This window comes from Lonchura striata, chromosome 7 (assembly GCF_050655825.1).
Source record: "Lonchura striata isolate lonStrDom1 chromosome 7, ASM5065582v1, whole genome shotgun sequence".
In the NCBI taxonomy this organism is placed as follows: domain Eukaryota; kingdom Metazoa; phylum Chordata; class Aves; order Passeriformes; family Estrildidae; genus Lonchura; species Lonchura striata.
This window is the reverse complement of record NC_140709.1, coordinates 25628470-25648789: the sequence shown is the minus strand read 5'-3', so window position 1 is coordinate 25648789 and position 20320 is coordinate 25628470. Positions and strand designations below refer to the sequence as shown.

The window sequence follows — 20320 nt, the reverse complement described above, 5'->3', positions numbered from 1 at the left end:
ACTTGGTTGGTCCGATTGCAAGGCAATTAAATGCTCCCCTTCTGCCTGTCTCTCTCTACAGATACATACATATACATACACATGCTCACACACAAATGTACGTTCTCAGAGTCACTTGTCCCTTCTCCCTATGCAATGAACACCAGGAACACTGAAACCAGCAGTGTTCCATGGTAGAATTAATCAGGGCTGATTATCTCAGGATTTACTTTTCCTCCTCAGTAATGCCCTACCTCTTGTTCAAGGAGGTGAAACTAATGGTTTAGATTTAGAGGGAGCAGAAAATTCTCTATAAAGGCAATAGACTGAGGGAAATACAAACACAGATGGGAACTTTAAAAGGGAAACAGGCTGTTCCCATAACAGTTTAAAAACATGGCAATTGCCTTAGTTTTGTAGAAAACAAGCTCTCAGCATTTGCTGTATCTTGCAACACTAAAGAGAGAGAAAACAGCAAAGATGGAGGTGCAGCCAGAACTGCAAAGTGTTTTTTACACAGTCCCACAAAGAAAATACTCTGCTTTCTGAACCCTCGCTCTGTGATCTCCCAATCCCTGGTGCTGGAGAACTATGGTTTCCTTTGACCAAGCAAAATGAGATAATTTCCTGGCCTGTGCCCGTCTCTGTGGGTGGCTTCCTTTTCCATTATTTGTATAATATGTTTTCGTTAATTCTATCTCTTAATTGTCTTTAATGAGCACCAGATTTGCAACACCCTCACTTGCAAACCTACTCTCAACTTACAGGCAAACAGAAGTTTCCCTTGAGTTGAAAAATCTTAAAAGCAGCAAAAGAAAAAACCAAAAAACCCACAGCACCCGTCAGCATTGATTCTTTCCTACTACAAGGAGGCATTTCAATTGCTCTTCCCCTGAACCAGGCCAAAGTAATTAATCTCTTCCCAGCCACTAAAGAGAATAACTTAACCTGTCACAGAGATACACTTGTGATGCAATAAACAGCATACTAATCCATATGTGTGGACACATTTCTAAAGCAGGTCGCCTTTAGTAGTTCTAAATACTGGGCGTTAATTCCTCTCCTTCCATGAAACCAGTCCTCTGCTTTAGCCTGTTTGAAATTAAGCTGCTTCTTGTTCCTCCCAGTCTTGCATTCTTTGCTTCTCTTCTCACTGTAATTAGTTTACAAGACTACTTATCCAGATGATTACTGCTTTTAAATGACAGTCGTCTTTTCTTTTACTCCAGTTCATTGTTGTGTATCATTTTGTCTTGCTATCTGAATACCCAGTTCTCTAAAGCATTTTCTCATTATGTTATCTCCTGATATAAGGCATTTTGAAATACTTCATGAGAGACATTGTATGAAGTGAATTGAATTGAATTTTCTCTCAAAGTCAGGCTTTCAGCATCTTTCTCTAGCTAAGTCAGCAGAGTTCTTGGCACCAATGCCAGGGTGTAATGGCCATGCTTTGCAGCTCAGCTATGAGCTTGTGTTCTTTTTAGGGAAAATGAAATGACAGTGTCAGTACCTGGAAAGCAAACAGAGGACAGATCGATATTTCCATTTAAGACGAGGGTAGCAAAATAAAAATGTTTGGTGTATTTTTGAGTGTTTTAATGCACACATTGAGATAACGCTATTTTGCTGTGTCTACCTACATCTGGTGTTGGTGCTGAATGTGTACACAGGGGGTATATGCATGTGTATGTCAGAGAAGAAAAGAAGGAGGGAAGGGGGAAATAGCAGGGCATGGAACTAAATTGCAGAGCAAGTAGTGGAAATAGACAGTGAAAAGCTTCCTGCAGGCAGGCAGCTTCACAGGGGAGAGCAAGCCTTTCATTGTCTATAAAATCATGCCTTGCTGGAGGTCCTCAAGAGTAGAAGGGGTAGCACCTAGAGGCACTAAATGTCTCACTGTTGTATTATTGCATTCTATGCACTTACCTACTGTACAAACCAACACACTGCTTCAAGAAAAGAAAAGGAAGAAAAAGGGGGAAGATGACCAGAGGGAAGAAGAGGAAGACGGCAGTAAAATTGGAAAACAACCCCCTGCCACAGCTCTCCCCAAGAATAACTTACATCAAAGAAAAGCTGCAGAGTAAATCGTCATGGAGTTAAAAGTTAACTTCAACTCCTTCCATTGTGATTTGACACCACTATGGAACAGTACTCCTACAATTTGAATGGTTAGTCTGTAGCACAGGGTATTAAATCCACCTTAATCCTGTTAAACATAGATGCCAATAAAGAGAGGCGCTCTCTCAATGGCATCGCGACAAAAGCTCCCCACACTACAAATTCAATATGGTTAACAAAAAAAAAACAACCCCAAAAAACAAAACAAAACCAAACCAAAACAAGACAAAACAAAACCCCCCCCCAAAAAAAAAAAAAAAAAAAAAGCCAAACCAAAAAAAAGAATCACCAAAAATAAAGCCCCAAACAACCAAAACCCAAACCTCCTCCCCAAACCTGGATTAATACTGAGCAAACAACATCAGCATAAGCAGGCTTAGAGACAGGGATTGCTTTCCATATGCTATGGCATCAGCTTCCTCCGGATCTTCAGATACCAGTCTGTAAATGTTACAGACATTGTTTCTCCTGCTTGCGACTGCTGTTGGGTGGTGACCTTCTTTGCTTGCTGATACCAATTTAGCAGTTGGTACAGTTTTTCTGTGATTTGGTACTGTCTGTTGTTTGCTGGTACCAGATGGATACCAGATGGGTAACTGTGGGCAATGGTTCCTCTGTGTTCCAATCCCAAAAATCACTGCCTATAGGGTCAGTCTTGTCAGTTGACTCCTAAGTGGCACTTCAAAGCAGCATTCTGAAAAACCTCAACATCTGTTCCTTACTCCTAATGACCTTAAAAAAATGTTGCAGACATACTTTCCTTTAGCCAGGAGTTACTGTGCATCTGCAGGAAAAATACAACCTTACAGATGCTCACAGCCATCAAACTCACTCTTGCTAATGGCAGCTCCAGGAGCCACCACCTCAACTCTGAAAGTCAGCACCGAATGTGAAGTATAATCAATATATTTTTTCTGTGGTAGCTCCAAAATATAGGAGTTCAGAGATATTTCAAGGCATTTTTCTAAAAAGTACTTTCAGCAGTGAAGTGAAAGAGCAAGAAAAAATAAAAAAAGTGGCTTTGAAAGGCAGCAGGGATACCTGAGGGCTAAGTTTAAAGCATGGAGGGAAAGCAAGAAAAGATAAAGTGATGGAAGAAATCTGTTAACTATTAATTTCTGACTGGTTTTTCAAAATGTTGACCTAGTTGTCAAACAATAGACAGGAGCTGAAAGGTCATTTTCAGTTAATTAAGTTGCATATTGCCTATTGCAGTTACCTCCTGTGTTATTCCATACAGCTGCTTTTGTCTCTAAGAACAGAAAGAGAAGTTCATTTAGGACAGTACGCAAGTATTTTGGTAAATTCTCTATATGTGCTAGAGCAGAATGCTGTCTGCAGAAAAATATAGCTGACATCAAAGCGTGTTCCCCACCCCCTGTCTTGCTTCATGAAGAAGTTATGATAAACAGGTTATGTGTTCCCTAAGGTTACCATGGAAACTCATTCTTTTCAGGCCATCATTTGCAAAGGTAAAATTTGCATTAAAATGTGATGGAATTTGATTTTGTGCATGTGTGTGTGAAACTCAAGTGGGGTCATGCTACCACGCAGTATAGCTGTTATTTCAAACCCAGGAGCATACGCTTAAGAGAGAGATCTATTAATCCGTGTAAACACCTCAGTGACCAAATTACAGTTTAATTGCTAACTTGACAAGTATCTTCCTAGCAAATTAAGAGAAATACATTAAAAATTAGCTTCAAACACAAATGTAAATGTTCGTACTGATCCACTGGTGGATATCACTAGATAGCATTTTGCTAAATTCCCCTATAATCATTGCACAGGAAAGGGTGAATTTAGATTGTCAGAATGACTTTGTTTTGATGATGGCAGATTAGGGATGGAAGGCACAGGCAAGTATTTAAAATTATTAATTTTTATCTTATTGTGAAGAAGTTATCATCAAATTATGACCTATAGAATATATTTTAATATAACACTGCTTGCTGCATTACAAGAGACTCTTGAATCCAAGTGACTCCCTTCATTTTGAGTCATACAGTAACTTCAAAGTTTCACTCCAGGTATCTACTACTCTGACTTTTCTTGGAATAGCTGATGGTGGAAAGAATAATCTGATCTAGGCTTCCCTAGGGTCCAGGTTCCTACAGAGATTCTGCCATTGTTTGTTGTCACATGCAGCACTGGCATTCCTAACACAGAAGGGCATTATTTGCAATTATAATGTTGACAATCATTATTTCAGCCTAGCAAGAAAGTGGATGACTGGACTAATCTAGAAAGACCTTATAACTGGTGACCAGACTGCACTGTAGAGGAGATACCAGTCCTGCTGTTCAGTTGTATGCATTCACAACTTACATGCTAAATTCGATATACTACTTTATGAAATCTATGCTACTCTGGGTTATTCACATATTATCTGTCCTGAGCAGCAAAACACTCTTGGAGGCAGGAGGGTCAGAACTTGTATTTCTGCTTGCAAGGCAGACATTCCAATATCACCTGGATTACAGAAGACTCAATAACTCCTATCATACAGGACTTATGATACACTGTTCAGCAGGAGTGACACTACTTAATATTGGGCAACATGACATTTAACACAACAGTCAGGCCATTTAATGAAGCAAAAGCAGCAAAAACACAGGCAGGACTATGTGTTGTGCTTGCATTCTTAGTGTTTAGCATCAAAAACACTTGTTTAATATAAAAAAATCCATTGATTAGTATCTCAAAAACACTCCAAGAAAATCAAATCAAACCCTTCAGATTAGGCTGCATGGTGCCATTCTGCATTGGGAAATTTCTGCTTACAAATTAAATTTACTAAACCAAGCAAGAACACTAAAGAAGTTTTAAAAAAAAGTTTTAAAAAACCAAATGCAAACAAAGATTAAATTGATTACTAACTTTTGCAGAACTTCTCAAAACTCAGCACATTGGATAGGAGGAATGTGTTCCAGTCAGATTCTGTACGGAGCAAGAAGGAAGACACTAGTGCTCCCTTTCCCAGCGTTTTTAAGAGCCAGACTTAGAGCTGATCATTGAAGAGAGCTGGCCTTGAGCAGAACAGTCAAAGTTATGTTCAGCACCAGCCTTACGGGGTAAATGCAGTTCTCTTTTTCCATATTTTGTACTTTATTATAATGCAGTCTTGATACTAGATTAGCATCTGCACTACAGACCTTAGACTGGGAACTAATAAAGTTATCCACCCAATCTCTCCATGTCTGAATCACTGACTTTCTTTTTAATTTAAAATAATTATAGCAATGTCGCCTGTTTGTTGAGAAAAATAGGGCCTTTATATATTCACAGATAATTGCTTATACCCAACACCAGTGATACATTCTAATTACTTTTCACACCTTGGCTGTGAAAAAATCTTGAACTTTTTAGTGTTTTTCTAACTGCAAGACAACAGTGTAGCCAGAGCACTGACACCCTGACTGCTGAAGGCTGCACCAAGGATGGAATTTAACAAGCAGTTCTGCTAATGCATTTTGCAGCAAGGAACTTCAGCAAAACTCAGGAAGACACAAGGCCTCCACCTCAGATTTTGCACTGCAGGAATGAGGAGTGCTGCACAGTTATACAACAGAACTCAATCCAGAAATCAAAAGTAATAAAAAGTCCATTATTTCAGTTGGCTTCTGTCACATACTCAACTATAACAAATACAAGATCTGGGCTCTCTAACAGCCTCAACGACATAGTTGTCTTACTTGACCCAGCTTCTTTCAAGCTCAACCATTGACCCTCAAGTCCTGCATACACTGGGCAATCACTGCTGTTTGCCTCACTGAGGTCATTCTGCTTTCCCTGAAGTTAAATGAACAAATTTTGCAGTCCTTTCTCCAAACCACTCTCTGGCTTAGCGGGATATTATCCTTAGCAGGCAGAGCTGGACAGTGACCAGCATCTTCAGGAAAGGGGGTGCTGTCTGGGACAACAGGCAACTCTTTGGATCATAGGTATTTTTGAGGGAGGAGATTTCTTTTTAATCAGCAACACTGAACATGAACATGACCCAGGGAAATTAAGTTGTAAGAATTGAAAAAGAAGTCAACCGTGTCAGCATCTATTTGACAAATGCACCGGATACCTGGTAGTAAGGGCCAGAGCTTGTGCCTGAAGGGGAACAGGTTTGAAGCCTGATTTCAGGCCTGATCCAATAAATACCTAAGTGCATGCTTAGCTTCAGACATGAATTTCAGTGGCATAACAGATTTGTCTCGTGATTAAAAAATGAGTGGTGCCACTGGGGCCCCCTTCCAGAAGTTGAAGCAGGCCTCTTACTACTGGCCTGAGGAAGAGGAGGTCAGTTTAAAAGGAAGTCTGCTTTCCCCCTTGCCCTGCAGTCCGACAGGAGCAGCTGCATCTGATTCTGTTGGTGCACGGGCACTGAGCTGCTGGGGCTCAGGAGCAAGCTGCCACAGAGCAGCACCACTGAGGCTGAGGACGGGAGGGAAAGCTCAGGGTGCAAAGCGCTGGCTTTGGCAGCCCCATGTGGGAAGGCTCGGTGTTAAAATCTCAGTCCTCTTCCAGCTTCCCCGTGTGATGCTGGCCTGAGATTTGGCACAGTGTGCACGCATGCTCAGGGAAAGTGGCCACACGGTCCCCTGTCTACAGAGTGACCAACAAGGAGACAGAAACTTGTTGAAGCCTATACTGGCAGGAGCTTCCCAAACTCAAAGCAAACTGCAAATACTCAGCTACTATTGAGGACTGCAGTCAAGCCAGATTACAGCTAGCTCCAGAAAGGCTATTTGTGCCCATTTTTCCTGCCCCACATAATAAAAAGCCAACAGATAAAAGCTGCAGAGCTGCGAGCTATATGCTCAAACACAGTGACTGTACCGCATACTAAACTGCATGGATTACCTCCTCACAGACTCCCCTCATCAATATAATTATCAGTTAGAGATTTGTTTCTTGCTTCCCTTAACATACTGGCAAATTAGGTAAAATGTATACAATGGAAAACCTCTAGGGCCCTTCATATCATATCAAGTTGATCCATGGCAGCTGTCATGATCTCTGCAATGCTCCACTCAAATCCTCCATTTGGGCAACATCAGAAGAACCTGTCCTAACTGCAAGGGACATGATTGCTGGCACATTTGGTATCTCTCAGTACTATGAGCCTGCAAGGACAGCCACAGCCTGGCAGCACTGCATGTTTTGATTTCTTCCCACAGCTTGTATGAAATACGAGAAATGCTTAGTGTTTGTCTTCCTCAGAATCACCCCCCCTGCACTGAAAAACAATATAACCCAGCTGTATGCAGAGGCACCTTGTGGAATAGATGGCACAATGAATTTCTGGAATTCACATAATATTGCAGGGTATAAACAGTACCAATGAGCTTTGATAAGATGACATATGGCACCAGAACTGTTTCCCCTGGTAAATGAAAGCATGTAAAAAGTGTATGCATGAAGACATGAGCATTTCAGACTCTCCTCTGGTTCAGATAATCTGTGCCAAATCTAACCTTTGTATAAGTAGGAATGATTCCAAACAAGTTAGAGAAGTCACTCTTTATTATTAGTATTAATGGAATTGAATTTGGCTCTCCTGGCATGTGCCATTTGGAATAGTTTATTTTTCACATGAGGTTTGGCGGGGATTTCTCCCAAATAATTTCCCCCCAAAACTACCCCCAAAAGCTGACCTATAAATTTCAAAATCACTCTGCTTAGTTAGAACAGCTCTGTACAATACATCCCAGTCCGAAAGCTTCATTAAGCAGGGATAATTTGGAACCATAAAAAGTTCTTGATCAGTAAGTTAATCGTACAGTCTAATAAAATGTTTTGAGTACTCTCTTAATTAGCATTCTAACAACAAATATTTTATTTTTCAAAGCACCTATATGTTAAATATGTTATTGTATTTTTCTCTTTTTATTTTCTTTTTATTTAGTGTTTTCTACAAATAATCCGTGGACTCAGAAAGTCTGGAATTTGCATCAGTTTCTGCTATATGGTTTCACATAAAACTGTCAGCTTCTCCCATTGCACTAGAAGACTGGAATGTTACTATTCTAGAAGTTGGAATTCTGGTTTCTAACCATAGTCCAACACAAACGTTTGTGTGTTGTAGGAACCTAACCTATTTGAAATGCAACATCCTGAACATGGAATTAATTGATCATGAAAAGTACAAACAGCTCCTTATTCATCCTGAAGGAAGCGGGGAACCCTTTGACACATTATGGAAAAATAATGCAGTTATTAATGCTCCTTTCTTTGTTCTCGTTGATTTTTAGGCTTGGAATCCTGCCAGGCACACAATAAAGTACATGGCCTTTAACACACACAGGCATGATTCTTTTTTCCTACTCTCAACTGGGAACTGACAAAACTCAGTACATGACAGGTTTGTTTCAATTGAAATGTTCACAGCCAGTATCCAAACACAGATTTTCTTGTATCTTTAGGTTATTTACTAGCTTGCAAATCCTATCTGCAAATAAGGAAATGGCTTTTAGAAACAGTTAACCCAAGGTTCTCTATGGTGAAGCTGCTGTGGTCAATAACAGGTGAAGAACTATTCCCAGTGTGGCTGGTGCTACATGTAGTCCTTGAATGTACATAAAAAGATAAAGTTTCAAGGATTTACTGCCATCCTGAAGGAAAGAATTGATGTTTTAAGTAACTGGATTTCTACAAAGTCTGTAAGACAATCCAAGTAAATCCTCAAATAGATGATTAATTCCTCATTATTTAAATGCCCTTAAATACAAGTGCAGATGCTAACTGCATGGCTTTCTCTTGACAGCTCCTTAGCTATTTCTCGTGATCTGCTATTAGGCTGTGACTCTAAAGCCCTGAAAAAGACTGCCTGTGAAAAACCCTTCCAGCTCCTAGAGAGACGAAGTTCTTGCAGCTTATTCTTACACAGCTCTTTCAGAGTCTGACTGATACTGCAGCTATGACAATAGTACACAAACATCTGCCTCAGTCGGGAGACCTGGATTAGGTTTTTATTGGCTATCTTCATGAGTGCTTTGAATATCTGATGTCCCACTAAGACATGAGCATGTATGCACATGCCTAAACCCTTTTTAGAGCTGATACATCCCAATATTCCCTAGATGTCAGAAAATTTTAGAGTAATCTCATTTTACACTGACAACAAAAGGCATTCATTTTCCTAGACAATATTTATACTTATTATCAGCCTGTCCTTTGGCTAACTAGCTGAGGTTTACTTTAAGCCTTGTGATCCACCATACAGAATTTAGTTTATCATTTATCCTACTTATAAACCTGAAAAGAAGGGGTGGGTGATGGGGTTGGGGGATGGAGAAAGTCCAAAGGATGAAAAACTTGACAACAAACCAAAGCACAATGAAACTGGAAAAGAATTTTAAAGGGTCTGGCTCTATAGCAGAGAGAGTACTATATAAATTTGTCTGTTTATGGAGACACACTAAACTGAATAATTCAGTTTCTTACAAAAAGAAAAGGAATAGACTGTGGGGAAGAGACAGCAGAATGAAGGCGCAAGAGAGCAAAAAATTCATCCAGCAACAGATGAGAAGAACAGAGGAGAATTGGAAAATGGATGCAGGGGGGAGGAATAGATGATGAGAGAATAGCAGGCCTATTTAAAATGAATTTTTGACCTTATTTTTAAAACATTTATGGATCCCAATTGCCTGTCATGAGATCATTTTCCCTTACAATGCTAGCTTTTCAGCCGGCTCTGCACTTTAACTTGATTTATCCCACTTAAAAAAAGTAGATTGTTAGAAATACCCCTTCTATTAGAAATTCTGTCCTATTACAGTGTCAGCTAAAGGCCACTTGTCAATGTCAGCTTTATCAGATAGAAATTTGGCATATGAGTTCTCAGATACTATTTTGGAGGACAAGACTCATGGCCTGTTTTTGAGGCTGCTGATTTGCGATGGGATAGCATCTTCTCAAATTATCCTCTGCTTTTCCCAACTTCTCTGCATGTTTCATGAGATGGTGGAAAGTGATTACAGCAGCTGCTGTACATTAGAAAGAAATCTTATGGGAAAGTTGGTTTAGGTAAAACAGTTGAGTGAAAAAAGTAAGGAAAGGATTAATCGAGTCTTAAAAATACAGAGACCCAGCATCTATTTTCCAGCTGCTTCCCTGGTGCTATAACCTCCTGTGGGAAGAAAGAAAACTTCTACCAGAAGGTTTTCCTCCTCTTCAGCTGCTTGTTGTCTCTTTAAAAAAAGACTTGACATCCTGAAGATTGGAGTAAGTTTTTATTTATTTGCAATTATGCAATTAGTCATCAGCATATCTCTTCCCTGATAGGTCAAGGTAGAAAAAAATCAGCTGTTGTTCAACCTGTGTTACCACAGCACTGCTGAGGGTCAGCTGCCCAAGGTGGGAATGATGGCATTGCTTCAAAGCTACCTTGAGGACTCTCCTGGCAAGGTGCTTTGAGACTTTTTAAAAATTTTTAATATTTTTATTATATTTTTGTTCCTTCTTTTCTGTCTCTGTAGATTGCAACATAGGTATTTTAAGGGTAAAACTACATGCAGGAACAGAATTTTCAGCCATGAATCGAAAGACAGCAAGCTGTGGCTGCAGTATTTTCCAGACTAAAAGACAGTTCCTATGAAAGCACAGCTGGATGGATCAATGGATAATATTGTTGTAATGAAGAGACCAGAAGTCTTTCAAGTTTATAAACTACTTCAACAAGAAGAACTGTTGCAGCAACAAATTTCAGAGTACTAAAGCCCTCAAGGTAAACTCTGATTTTTGAGCAGATTGCCATTCCTCACAACAAAACTGTTTACAAATATTCTGCACTGGAAGGACAAAAAAGCAACAATTCTGGTGCCACTATTACGAATAATTTAAAGATTAAGGTATTTTAAGCACCCTTTCAGGTGCTTTGATTCAGGACAACAGGCCACATGGGAAAAGCAAATTAGTAATCTCTGGGCATTATACCTAACAAGAAAGGCTTATAGAGGATTACCTAGAAGAAAACCTTTGTGAATCCTGTGAAACCACACTGTATCATAAATCTCAACCTCATCTGAGCATTAATAAAGTTTTACCAGTTTCAGATGAAAAGTAGAAAGCCTCAGGCTACTGAAGAGGTAGCACTGACCCAGTCTGAGGTCTGTCAGGACACTTATCACAACACAGAATTTCAACAGGAAGACACATTTGATGCATATTCTTTAGTTTACAAAAGCAATTCAGAAGAAGAATGGCAGGTACATTGACTCACAAATTTGGGCCACAAAATTTAAGGCAGTGGATTAAATTTAACTGCTTTAAGGAAAGAATTGCTTTGCTGAAGATGACACTTTAGGTAATTGAATCAGAATAATATATACAACAACAGTTTTGGAGTTAATGAACAAATATATATGATAATTTATGTTAAAATACCCCTTTTAACTCTGCATCTCTCTATGAATTAGATAAAGTCTACTCTTGCACAGGATTTTTTTATACTATAGCAGTCATTGCAGATTTCAGTTCAGCATTCACACCAATAGTTTGCAGACATTAAAACCAATGTTAGTTCAAACTTCAAAATAGATTCTTAAGATTTTTACATAATTCTGTCTTTTTTTAAACTAATTTTTTTTATTTAGCATAAATTACATTTTATCAAAGCTACATTTTTGAATGCTGGTTTATTATAATTACCTCTAAAAAGACAGAGTCCAAGTTCAAAGCTTGCTCAGGCAGAGCTCTTGAGTACCCATAGACTATGGCTGTTGCATTTATTTAACACATTCAAAAATCTGGCACTGTTGATTTGATCTCTGGCTCTTCTACAGGTTATAGGTTACTCTTCAGCAGTGGGGTAGATAATATGTCCCTGTGTAGTGTGAGGCCAAGATATAGAACAGGGAACACACCATGCCTATAACAGTTCTATAGTGTTCATAGAATATTTTAAGAAATTTGATGCAGGGGAGCAAATTATTACATTTTCCACTTAATAAAAGTTAAAAAGGCTGTAACATGGCCGGATTGCTACTGTCCCATGTGCAGAAGGAAGGGTAGGACAGACATGCCTCTGTTTCCTCCCTCTCACTTTCCAGCTAAGCACAGCAAGAGGCTGCTCTTCTAATGCTCTTGTTAGCCCAGAGAATCACCGGATGAACAGCCAGAGTACCGTAAATCCACCTGAAAAGCCTTGAAGCTACCACACACGACAAAGTTTGGCAGTGACTCTGTCTCAGGCTTACTGGAGGAAACCTGGGCCTAAATCAAACACAGCGAATGGACGAGTTAATTTTAGCCAAGCTCTCAGTATTATTTGGTGGGCTGGCATTAGGGATTTCTCCATTTCTATGAACTCTCTAAATTCCCGTTAAACTGATACGGGATTTCTGGAGAGCACAAACAAATCAGCACCTTCTGCTACCCCTGAGTGTTGCCAAAGCACTTTGGATCTCATTGAGGACCTACCCAGCGCTGGTCGTAGTCGGGTAGCTGCGTCCTCCCCTCGTCGTCCTCGCAGAAAGGCAAACCCTCCCGCCTGGCCTGCTGGTACTCCTGCCGCAGCCTCTGGATGCGATCAGCGTTCCCGCCGCCTGTGCAGCCGCTGGGGGAAAAAAACGTGGAATAAAACTCCTGTCAACACACTGATCTGACACCAGGTACACACAGAGAATTGCCAGACCCGAGACAAAGGGATTGCGTTTGATTTTCTTGATTTGCATAGTTCCCACTGGCCCGTATCAGCCTAATTTTTGCTTTCTTATATTGACAAAGCTGCTAATTGTGAACTTGATTCCTGCTTTTAAAAAAGGCTGTCCCTGTCCAAAGAACTTAGCAATTCCAGTACAAGACAAGAGACAACAGATGGATGCAGACAGATGGGGGAGAACAAAAAAACTTTTAACATTCCTGTGAGCAGCTATAAATGACTATCATATTTTAATAATAATGATGATGATGATGATAAGCTGACAAAAAATGTTTTGTTTTGCTCCCATGCTAAATGCGGAATTTCCCTAAAATTACATATGTTCTAGGTAAAGAATAAACTATTATTCACAGAGAAGCATAGAAAAGTTTTGTCTCATAAAAAAAAACCCCAAACTCCTTCCCAGTTATACAAAGAACTCAAACATCAACCATGAAAATCCAGGGTAGGCAAGAGAGATGGGAAAGCACACTCTTAAATCTTGACACCATAGTTTTAAACTGGTAATTAAACAGTAATTCACTTAGTAATCCACAAAGACTCACTTGTATGCAGAACTGCACACACTGCAAACTGCTCTGGTAAATCCAGTGGAGTTGCTTAGTTTATCAAGTTAAACACATGCCTTTCTGTGGATTTTGACCCTGGTGCGTCTTCTGAAACCTTACAGCTGGGCTTGTACAACTGCGGAAGCTCAAGCTATAATCAGGAACTATTAAATAAAATCCTGAAAACGGCTAAGAATTCAAAACACTTTGTTCATATTTAAAATTAATAAATTAAATGTTTCCTGCAGATATTTCCAGCCCTACTGTAGTCAGCACGGGGGTGAGTACTGAGTGTATGGCTAAGTAGCATTTACTGGCATTCACAGGAATTATTAATTACACAATTAATTTGTGGCTTCTCCTAAACTCAAACCATTGTTATTGCAGCACATCACTGTATATTCTCTTAATCTACAACCTTAACTCTGCCTCACCATCAGTGGATTACAGAGAGAGATTTTCTCACATGTGCACAGACTCAGTGGAGCATCTTGCTACATCGTGCTGCACTATGAGTATGCCAACATCTAGGGAAGCCCTTTACAGGATTTGCATAGCAAATTGAATTTGGACAGCACATACAAAACATTGGACAGAAACCCATCAGTTCAACAATACTTAGTTTCTAGTATGCATCAGCAATCTAGACTGGTTGGAAATTAACTACCAATTAAGAGAAATTCCACATAGGCTGCAAATGCAACTGAATATGCAGTTAGGATTGGAAATGGTTACTTGCAGCATCAGTATGTTTCCATGAAAAATCAAATTACTTCCTCTTCTGAAGCCTAAGTTATCCATCCACTCTATATAAAGTCCCAGAGGTTTCAAGCTTCTCTGGCTGATTTACTGAAATCTTCCAGAGCACATGAGATTTTTCTCATGATCTGCCAAGACAGTGCAGAAAGCTTGCACAAACTCTGTGGACTACTGAGGGAAAAAAAAAAAGTATATTCCCTCTTCACCTTTATTCCTTCCATAGATAAATGCCTCTGTTCCTTGCATTAATTCTTGTCAAATAGCAGAGAACCATTTCCAGTTTGCAAAACACTGAAACTGAGGTCTAGCTAATGGAGACTATCACTTAGAAAAGTGAAGCTTGGTCCATAGATCATGACTGCTACAATACCTGTGAAATCCCCTGACATTACTTGTGAATACAGATAAAGTGTTTAATGAAGGCTGCTAACATACAGATAAGGCCCAAAGTATTGTCCCTGTTGCTCTGCCAACAAGATTGCCCAAAGCAGCACTAGCTAAGAGGGAAACACTGAAATACTGGCAATAGGTCTAGCTTGATTCCAACCAATCTGGCTTCCTGCAGGTCTCTGTAAACTGTACAGCACCTGTCACCAGTGGTCTAATCCACATTTTACCACCAGGCACTTTGGCTGAAGAGACAATCTGAAAATACCACACACATTGGGTTTTTCCTCCCATCTTTTAAAATTAAATCTGAGACTGATATATTGTAAGGCATTCAGGAGCCTGTGCTCCATGGACTGTAGGTGTCCTGTAGGTGAACTTCCTTCTGCTCAAACCCTTTGAGCCAGCGAGTGGAAGTGGTGCTGCAGAGTTCAAGCTGATTACACATATTACAAGACAGGGCCTGACAGATTTTGCTTTGGCAAACCTCTGCCACGCGGTATTAAACTACAATCCCTAACCATGAGAATGAGTAAGAACATTTAAATGAAAGATAGCAGCACATGGAAAGTTATCCATCTGGATTAGTGTGAAAACACAAGCATAATCTCTGTGGAAACAAGCAGCTCCGTGAAGTCTGATTTCCTGTGCTTCTCTCCTGTGGGTTCTCTCATGTCTGATAACAGTTCACACTGCAGTGTTTCTTCCCAGCAAGAGCATTCATCCAGGCCTCTCTAGCAGGCTGCTTATTTGCACTTAGTGAAACTTTGTGTTCCAGGACCTCCTGAATATCAAGTCACCCATCAAGACTGGTCAAAAATGGCCAGCAGGTTCAGAATTTGTTACCAAAGTGAAGGGAACAGATAGGAAGAGGGTTGGTCAGTACATCCACTTCATATTTTCAGGATACAGTTGAAGCTCCACAATTTATTTTTCTCCACTGGTTTACCAGCACAAATGTAAAAGACACTGGCTGTTGAAAGAGCTGCATTCTAGCTTACCATGGAAGTTTTACCCACTCCTGAGTAAAGTGAGATAAATATGATGCCCTGTGCAATGCTCATGAAACAGCTCTGAATTTCAACTTGGCTCCTGACAATTATGTGAATATATGAACCACATTCAAACTCACCAGATGAATTCAATCAGCACTGTGCAAATATCGCATACATAATCTATTAGTTTACCCCAAAGAAACTGAAGCATTGAATTCAAACAGAATGAAGTCATCAGTAATAAAAAAAAGAAACTGATAAGGCAATATTAAAAAAAAACCCAACACAATATTCCAAGATTTGCAGAGAAGATCATACATTGACTGTAAACTATTCTCCCATCTGCCTATAAATACATAATTAAAAAATATTGGTTTGATCAGATAGTGCTTCTCAGACAGGGAAACAGCAGATGAATACCAGTTCAAATGTTTTAGATGCGTGACTATTTATACTGTAAAGGAACCTGAGCTTTCACTAGAAATTTAGAAACAATACTCCAATCAAAGTCAGCTTATATTAAGGACACTTACTGAAGCTTTTTCAGCAAGCCTGGTAAGTACAGCAGAGAGACTTCTTTTACAGTAGCTTTACATTTAATGCAGTGCTCTCTCCTTGAGGAGATATAAATATTACAGTCCTCATCAGTTTTGTGCACACTTGCTTCCCAGACATGGCTCTGGAGCCATGCTACATGTTCTTCAGAGAACCATGCAATCACACTTTTACCTCTCCCCCCACCATCACATGTTCCCAGGATCCAAAATTTAATGTACTCACTGACTTCTATCTGTCACAAGACTGTGAGAGAACTGTTCACTCAGCATTTTCCAGTTGTTTTCAGAATGATTTCCTGAAATTATGCTACATGTAAGGAGACTGATGCACAAGCAGCTGACACTGGGAAGTTCTAAAATAATGTCTGTGTGTAGGAATGAATCGCTGAGAAACTTCAAAAAGAGTTGTGAAGACCCAGGTGCCGATTTCAAACAATAGTAAAAACATGTCCAAAATCCCAAGCCATAAACAAACTGAAGAAAAGTTCAACAGTTTTTCCAAAAAGCTGCACACACTGCAAGGGTTGTTTTTTTTTTAAATAGAAAGAAAACCCAACAAACTTATGTGAACACTCAAAAGAGGCAAAGCACACTCCTGTAGTCATTTTGTAGCTTTCTTAAATACAGTCCTTATTGGGAGAATAAGGACTTCTTCTGGCTTGGGAGAAGGAGAAAAGCAATTCTGTGCTATCGTTTGAACCAACACAACCGTTCTAGCCCAGCTGCTGGGGCTGTCTCTCATATTATGTAAAATATGACTGTGAAATTTCACCCCATCACCTCAGAAGAGAGTGATGAACAAGCACCATAGCAATAATATTATATATTAAATATGACAGACTACAGTTTCTACAGTTTTTTTCCAAGAATTAAAACATCATAATCAGTATTTAATATGTGTGGCTCAGGTTTTACACAGTAAAATCTCCTCTGTGTTCTTCCTCTGAATTGCTAATCTGTATTTCCATCATTCAAGTTCAAATGCCATTTTTTACATTAGTGACTTCTTACTGCAGCTTTCTTGATAACACAAAATTAAAAACAAATGTTGCACATACGAAGTAAGATGAACCACTTAAAGCTATATATAAACATACATTTAAAGATGCAATAAACATTTTGTTTCCAGTGGTTTTCCTAAACACATTGATATTGCACAGGGCTTTTTTGCCAGCCACTTCTTTCAAATACTGATTTCACCCAGCTGTCAGTCCCCTAAGCAAACAACTGGTGCTTCCAAGTTAAAATAAAACAAAACAAGCAAACAAGAAAGAAGAAAAAGGGAAATTATTTTTTTAGAGAAGTTTCCATTAGCAAACAAATCCAAGACAAAACGTGATTCACAGAATCTAGAGAATGGACAATCTTCCATTCATGATCTGCTAAAAAATAAAATTTTTACATACGGAAAGGAACACAGTGGTCTACAAAGATACACAGTATAAGGGTGTCCAACAGAGCATGTAAGAGTATCTTTCACTTAAGATAAAACTTCCATTTTGAAGTTATAACAAATAAATATTTGAGTAAGTTTCTCTTTCAGTTCCAGCCCTTGCATTTCTACCCTGCATGATGATATTTTTGCAACCTTAATAGTAAGAAGGAATAAAAAGAATAGTGGGAAGTGATAAAAAGAAAATCAGTGGTAAGAACATAATTCTACTGTAATTCAGCTTTCATCTTTGTGACCACCATGAGAAAGAGATTTTAGAGAGAAATGAACATTTGCTCTTTTCATATGCACTTAAGTAAGGAAATGGCATTGCAAGGAAAAACTTATCAGAAATGCCTTGCTGACATCATCAATGTTGCCTTGCAGGTTCAGGAACCACCTCTGATGTTCAGCCAAAGCCAGCCCAGGTTTTGGCTACACACACCTCACACTGAGGACCCAAGTTAAGAATGACATCTTTGGAACTGTGCATATGGCTTTATTGGTCTCCACAAAACCTGCTTTCTTGCTGTGGGCAGGAACATATTTGATGTATACACAATTACTATATTTCTCAATGCAGAAGGGCTTTACAAGGACACTTGATTTGGACTCTTGTGCAAAGTGACTGGTAGTTAGACTTTGAGCCCTGTTCCATTTAGGCAGGACTGTCTGAAGAGGTCTGCATAGATGGACTGACTGTAAGACAGCATTAGATAGATGTGTTTCTCTCTAGGTACATAAAGACATATAAAGAATCATAAACAAACTACAGAAAACCAAATTACACCAAACAAGCTCTTTACTCTGTATATTAAAGTCCTAGAATCTTAATTTGCTTCACAGTATTTTAAAAACTCACAAGTGTGCTTCAGTGAAACATACACTGTCACCTTTCAATTCTTTAGGCGAACATAGACGCAGTACAACCACTTCTGTCCGAAAGGTCAGAGCCTCCTAGGGCAGCACATGACTACCATTTGTCTGGACGTAAATTGAGTCCTATTGACCCTGTAACATCACTACTGACCTCTTGACATTAGGAGCTTAGTGGAAAGAGAGAAGATGATACTCTCAGGTTCCTACAGACTCATTAGGAAGAAAGAAGGAAAGAAAACCTTGCATGATATGAATTAGCAATGTCATTAACCTTTTCTTTCCCCAAATAGCTCACAATATGTTTACAGAAGCCTCAAAAGACCCATTTGAAGATTGAGACGAACAGATTTGTATCACTTTCAGTTTTTCCAAACTGTTTATAAAATATCTCTCAGTGGCTTGACACAAGGCAACCTTTAATGTTTCCCTTCCTTCACGACATCCAACACCTTTTCCTGTTTGTCATGGCAGACAGCCTAGACATTCAAATGAGCATCATCTTTTCAAATCAGCCACTTCTCATCTCTATTACTCTCCTTTATAACTTATAGTTGACTACAGCTGCCCAGGTATAATGGGAAGTATAGCCTAATTTGTTGTTTTATGGAAACAAAATTGGCACACTGAGGTTTAACTTCACTGTAAGCAGATATGGTATATGCTACTCTAACAGAAACACATTATTTGCAATCAAGTATAAAGGAAAAAGAAAAAGGCAGACATTTTCTTGTTTGTAGTCAGATTGTCATCTTTATTTCAAAGCAAGGTCATTTTTTCCCTTTTCTCTGCTAAATGTATTATGCCTAATCAAAGAAGGCAATCACCAGATCTTAACTAATAATAAAAAAAGATGCCTTTCCAGTTTGGGCTGGTTAATGGCAATCTCTCTTTCTGGCATGGGACCAGTTTACCGCTGTCTTGTTGATGTGAGATGTGCACTTGTCTCTGAAGGGCTGGGAAAGCAGGGAGATTAGGGACTCGGCTGCTGACAACAACCAAACTCTCTATAAACAATACACAATGAAAATAATGGAAAACAGATTTTCCTGGTATTTTCAGTAGCCTCTAGACAATGCAACAGTTTCTGGTTTCTTCACTAAAGATGATATCAATTATGCCTTTTATCCATCATGCAGAAGTCACGTGTGAGGCATAATTGAAGGCCTTCTCTCCAAGGTAATTTCATCTGGATTTACGCGGCAAAGTACTTAAATTGCCTTTTTTGGCACTTTGTATTACAACACAGCTTGGGAGGGGGTATTTTACTTTACTGATGTAAAGCAGCTGGCACATTTACAATAGATAGGTCACATCAACACAGAGCAGATTTTCAGCCCTCCAAACTCCATTTACAGCAGCTTTAACAATCCAACAAAGCAAATGCTGAATACTAAACTCCAGTGTAGAAATGTAACTCTATTTCTTAAAGACTATCACACCTGCCTGGAACTGGCAGCTAGTTTTTTTTCACTTACAGGCTATTGCTTTTTGCAGTACTGTTTATTAAACTTATCACGAAAGCTGAAATAATAACTACTTTACAAACTTCCAATGAATTAGGCATTCATGAGTCCCTCAGGAATTCTCTTTACCACATACAAAGGAAAAAGCAGGACAGAGAGAAGGTGACTATTCAGTGCAGTCTTCATTTCTGCTCTCCCTTCTGAGAGAAGAACTGATAATCTAAGAATTCTCTCACAGTAGATGACACTGCCCATGTTCTAAAACATATTTTGTAAAAAAATTCAAAGCCCAGAGTAACCATCTATTTTCTCTCAGAAATTATTTCTCCAAGTTTCACACTAGAGACTGTATCATCTGCTCTTTGTTACATACGTGCCAATCTATGCCACTGGCAGAGTGGCAGCAACTAATCCTCTATGTGGTTTGCTTTTTTAATACCTGGCTTAGCTAGAGAGGAGGTAGACAACTCAACCTCAACTAAAAAAGAAGTTCTCTGTGTCTTTACTTCTGTGACAGATATAGTTTACATTTTAAAAATGAAA

The 20320-nt window shown here is 39.2% G+C and overlaps 1 protein-coding gene across 16 annotated transcripts in view; it reads right to left on the bottom strand.

Annotated features, from left to right (window-relative positions):
• The window catches only part of PARD3B (par-3 family cell polarity regulator beta), a 394367-nt gene that overhangs the window by 38180 nt on the left and 335867 nt on the right, over positions 1-20320 (bottom strand). For all 16 annotated transcript variants that reach the window (XM_085585197.1, XM_085585191.1, XM_085585194.1 and 13 more), the window contains one exon: positions 12517-12652. In XM_085585197.1, the coding sequence (XP_085441323.1) occupies positions 12517-12652 (136 nt within the window). The remainder of the gene's footprint in view (positions 1-12516; positions 12653-20320) is intronic.